This window comes from Eriocheir sinensis, chromosome 54, assembly GCF_024679095.1.
Source record: "Eriocheir sinensis breed Jianghai 21 chromosome 54, ASM2467909v1, whole genome shotgun sequence".
Lineage (NCBI taxonomy): Eukaryota > Metazoa > Arthropoda > Malacostraca > Decapoda > Varunidae > Eriocheir > Eriocheir sinensis.
The window spans coordinates 1790658-1795904 of NC_066562.1; the positions used below are offsets into that span (position 1 = coordinate 1790658).

Here is a 5247-nt window from a genome sequence, read left to right on the forward strand (position 1 = left end):
GAACAATGGAGGAAACTAAGCGATATTCATCCCAAAATGAAGTTGCTCTACTTCTGGAGCTTGTAGAGACACCGAGCAGTATAGTACTTGACAGAAGAACGGATCATGCAATGATAAATAAGAAAAAGGAGGCTTGGGAAACTATAGCATCACTCTGGAATGCCACTGGCTCTCACTGAGGTCGCCGCCAGGGTGACCAGATTTCTGAAGCGGGATTATGCTAGACAGCAGCTGAAATTATGCTAGATTAGCAAAAAGTATGCTAAACCTTGTCTGTCGTTAACATTCCAATTTGTTACATATTTTTTATTAACCTAGTATTATTTTTAGGTTGTATGGACTCGTATGATTATTGGCAGTTGTTGTACGGTAAAAAAAATCAAACTAGTCACATTTCGAGGTTTATTTGACATTTTTGTGCAACATAATTTGAAAATTTTCCTATACATGTAACTTGTACAAAATAAATATAACTTAGGTAATGTGTAAATTGAGTTCCTGTTTCTCATACCCTACTTTTCCTATTTTTCCTATTACCGTACAGTTTCTTATTTTTCATACATTTTAGAATTCATTTTTTTAAGCATCAACTTGTCTGGTTCAAACTTCTCACAGTTTTCACTCTCTCTCCCGAGGCCTTCTCTAGCAGCCACATACTTCAGGAGAGAAGGAAGTCAGTCTATTGCGAACTGGAGATTTTAATCAGTGGATCTCAGAGAAAATTCTTTCACAGTCCGCATTAGCCACTGGAATAGTTAGAATAGCTTTGATGCAATAACTAAGAGCATTGTACTTGGTGTCCTGCATAACTGCTTTCCAAAAGACTTCAAACTCCATATCATCAGTCAGATTATCATCATAAGGAAGGCTACGCCATTGATCATCAACTTCCTGTTCTTTTCCATTTTTCAGTATGCCTGGAAAGTGAATCATAATGTTCCCTACAAATGAGGCAATGTTTCCTGACTTTACAGTTGCAACGCTAAGTTTACTTGCTGCTACCAATACTGGGTCATGAAAGTTAAAGCGCTGCTTAAGCTGCTTGCACGCAATAACAAGAAATTTCCTGCACACGTTGAGAAACTCTCTTTTCGCTTCAACTGTGACTTTGGGAGATGCAGTGGTTAGCAAGCGGCTAACATTTGTACCAACATACACAGATTCCAATGGTACCATAGCTAACTCACTCTCAGGGTCAATCAAGGAAATATCATGCTTACTCTGCTTCAAGTATGCTGGCTTCACATAACATGACAATAAGTCTAAGTACAGTTTTGCAAGAGAATCATGAAGTAGATGAATCATTGGTGAGGATGACTGAAACATTACATTAAAACTCACAATCTTAGGCAAAACAAAGTTCAGAAACTCTAGATACATCTTGGTGAAAGGATTCACCATAATGTTTGCAATATCATGCGCCTGTAGATTCCTTTCTACTAAATCATGATGCTGCATGAAAAGCAAAAGCGCATCCCATTGCTCAAGAAGTCGGGAGACGCATTCCTTCAGGCTTAACCAACGTGTTTGGCAAGGTTTTAGCAACTTATGTGGGTCAGTATTTGTGAAATCCTGAAATTCATGAAAGTGTGAAGTACGCTTACACGAATGAGCAAAAAAGTTGTATACATCATGTACCAACTTTTCACACGAACGTGGTAATACTCCACATGCATATGATGCCACCAGTGCTGCACTGTGACAAGCGCACTTCATGATAATCATGTTGCTGTTTGCATTTCTGAGTCGACTACTTACACTGTCATGTGTTCCGTGCATAACGCTGCAAGTATCAGCACTCCAACCAATACAATTCTCAAATTTTAGATCACTGGCAGTTAATTCATTTTCTAATGCACTAAAAAGAGTCTTGGCATCTCCTTCTGCCACTGGAACAAGAGCCAACAATCTTGTACACAAAACAGTTTTACAAAATACTTCACTACTATTGCTAATTGTTTCTCAGCTGTCAGATCAGTACTTTCATCCATGATCATTGAAAATTTTGTTTGTCCCATGTCTGACTCATCATTAAGTTCGCTTTTCATCTTTTCCAAAAACCTTTGACCTATGACATTATAGATGACAGAAGCTGTTTTTGTTCTTTTAAGCTTAACCTTACTTGCAGTCTTTGAGTCACTAAAGGAAGAAGCTAACACAGCAGGTAGGTGATCCATTGCTCTGAAAGAAATTTCATGTTCAGCAGCCCATGCTGCGAGTTTAATTTCAGCACGGTTAATAATTTCATCATCATTTTCTTTCTTTGCTTTCACAAAACTTGTCATGGGAATTACTTTGGGATCATTTTTTTCTTTCATAAGGCGCTTATGCTTGTCTCCCTTTGCATGTAGATCAATCACAGATTTCTTACTTTGTAAAAATGTTTTACAGACACTACACTGAGCTTTGTTGTTGTCCAGTTTTCTTAGCCAGGGCATGTAATCTGGTAACTTGAGCCATTCTTCACGAAATGCTTGACTGTAAGATTTTTCAGTTAGTTTTTTCTTTTTAGAAACGGGTTTTTCTTGGTCTGACTCCATTACAGCCTATCCTGCAAAATGATTCAATAATTACCAAAAACAAAATAATTGTTATAAAGTTAGTGGCGACTTGCGAATGTATACTGAGATAAAAGTTATAACTTATTTACTGAGTAGACTATAGCCTACCACAGTATTGGGCCACACTTTGCACTGTCTGAAGAGTACACTGTTTATAAGGGCACGACGGAGAAAAAAACGATCGGAAAAGAAACGCCAAGTGTGCCCCCGGCCTTACCTCTCCACTGAGCCGCGGCAGCCGCACTGTGACTGGCACTGCTGGTCAGTCTGTCTCCCGAGCGCGACGTGGCCACCAGGCCGGACAGTCCAGTGAATACTGAGTACTGACTTTACCCGGCGCCGCGGGCCGCACGTAACCCGCCTTTAACGTTCAAGATTTTTTTTAAAAATGTGAACTGTCACAGATTCTATTATTCCTCTCATAGATGGTAATAAAAGTTAAGAAAATTGTACAAAACTCAAAATTATGCTAAAATTATGCTAGATTTGATACTATGCTAAAAATTATGCTAAACATTCATTTTTTTAAAAAATTATGCCAAATTTAGCATAATTATGCTGTATCTGGTCACCCTGGACTCGCCGCCACACAGGGAGCGAGAAAGCTTAGGTAAAGATTCGTTTTAGGTCCGTGCCAGTATCTCATAATCTACTTTATGAAACATCACTATCTCTTCATATGTATTTTATACAAACCTTCAACAGTCATGGAAACGCTTTGAAAATCCAATTCAAGGACTTTTTTTTACTCGAAAATAGGGGATAATGTTTACGAAAGCGCGTCGCCTCCTCTGGCGGCGACCGCGGCGACGCTCCAGCCGCCGCAGCCGTAAAATAGCTCGCAGAGGGTTTAGGGTCAGGGAGCATATTTAAACTACTCCAACCGAACTTTACGACCTACTAACGGGGGGGGGCTGCGCCCCCCTCGATCCCCCCTTCTAACCAGGGGTGGCTGTCCCCCCCCTCCACCCCACCCCCGAAATAACACGCCCCACAATATTTGTGAGAAGGGGTGACGGACCCGACAAAGTCTCCCGACAATTTGGTGCTTTGATCGGTACCACGTTCCCAGAGGTGGCGTATAAGAATACACCCTTCGTGACTGTCGGAACTGCGGTAGCCACGGGCACGATGGTTGTTTAAGAAGATCATTGCCGGATGTGTGAGGAATGTGGTTACAGAAGTTTGATTTAAGAATACGGCCCTTATTACCCCAACGACTACGAAATAACGGTACAACCCACTTGAGATGTAGAACCGACGTGCAGCGTTACAAAGATCAATTTCCTTTATTACGGATCCGCTAATCGCCCGAAAACCCATACGGGAAATCAATACAATGTGTGCTTACTTCTGGTAGTTTATGGAGGGTGAATTGTAGTGGAGATGGGGTCGTTTGCATGCTTGAGTTCCTGCAGGTGCTTGGGGCAAGGACAATGTATATATATTTATTCTACACCGGGTATTGTACAGGAACTTATATACATATATACAGCAAACTGAATAACCATAAAGGTTGTGGAAAGCCGGACGGTAAATTTAACTCGGGGAGCTGGATGTTGACTGACCGCTGACTGAAATCCGAGTGAGCCGTTTTGGGGCCTCCCCAGCCTGTGAGTCAGTGCCGTGATCGAGTTACGTTGAAGCTTCGAAACTTCAATCGGCACGTGACGTCACTTATTGCCACGTCAACCAATATACCAGCCAGAGGATTTGCTGGTGTAAAAATTTCTCCCATGATTTACCATTGTAAACTCAAATCATAATAATTTCATTATTTACCCGAAGTGCATTGACCCCAAATATTGAATTATTCCTCCTTACTGACGTATGGTATGATGGGAGGTAATTTTATATACAACCTCCCAGAGCATGAATAAGCGTGCTCCTGCGTGCTCCTGCTCCTGCTCTCTCTCTCTCTCTCTCTCTCTCTTTTTTTATTTAAACTGACAATCTGTAGTACACAACATATTTGTTTTTGCCGACGACACTTTATGCGATCGTTCGTAACGAGAAGCATATGTTTCACTGTGCACTTTTCAGGGCTTAAAATGTCACTTTTTTCTTGTGCATTATTTCAAAAGCCCTTTACACTTGTTCACTGTGTATTTAGCATCAATAGTGGTGTGGGGCATGTTCTTTGCCACCTGTGAGCAGCCACTTTTACCTGCTGGGTGGACATTTCCCTCACTGTTGGCCCTGCTGCAGTGAACGTGTTCCACAGGCGGGACACCCTGGAGGTGAAGGTCCTCTGGTGCTGGCTGGCGCGTGACCTTGGCACCCCGACCTGCTCGTGGCTGGAGAGTACCGTTCTCGTATCTCTCACAGCCTCTCGCGGGGGGAGCCTCAGCCTCACCAGGTGTGGTACTCCTTGTACCTGGGTCTTGTGGAACACCACCAGCGCAGCGACGTCCCGGCGGTGCTCCAGAGTGTCTAGAGGTATAATATCCTGAGGGGGCGGCTGGGGGTTGTTCTCCTATAACAGTCGCTGCACCCGTCGCTCCACCTTGTCCAGTCTCTGCAGGTGTGTGGCAGCGCTGGACATCCAGGTCAGAGCCCCGTACTCCAGGTAGGGTCTTACCTGGGCCTTGTAGAGGAGCATAATTCCTCGCTTGTCGAGGAAATTAGCCACTCTACGAAGGGCAGAGACACGTAGGGAGGCTTGGTGGGCGACGTATTTCAGGTG

General features: G+C 42.9%; 1 protein-coding gene across 2 annotated transcripts; it reads right to left on the reverse strand.

The window, feature by feature from the left end:
* Nucleotides 1–674: 674 nt before the first annotated feature.
* LOC126983434 (uncharacterized) lies at nucleotides 675–3137 on the reverse strand. Of its 2 annotated transcripts, none has more exons than XM_050836142.1 (2): nucleotides 2779–3137; nucleotides 675–2546 (listed from the first exon to the last, which is right to left on the reverse strand). In XM_050836142.1, exon 2 carries the CDS (start codon nucleotides 1777–1779, stop codon nucleotides 703–705), a length of 1077 nt encoding a protein of 358 aa, XP_050692099.1. In that variant the 5' UTR covers nucleotides 1780–2546; nucleotides 2779–3137; the 3' UTR covers nucleotides 675–702. The 2 variants fall into 2 exon arrangements, with proteins under 2 accessions (XP_050692099.1, XP_050692098.1); XM_050836141.1 differs by having other exon boundaries at nucleotides 675–2551.
* Nucleotides 3138–5247: the final 2110 nt, after the last annotated feature.

Excerpts from the sequence above, each read along its gene's own strand:
- LOC126983434 (XM_050836142.1), bottom strand. The coding sequence starts at position 1,779 with ATGCACGGAACACATGACAGTGTAAGTAGTCGACTCAGAAATGCAAAC.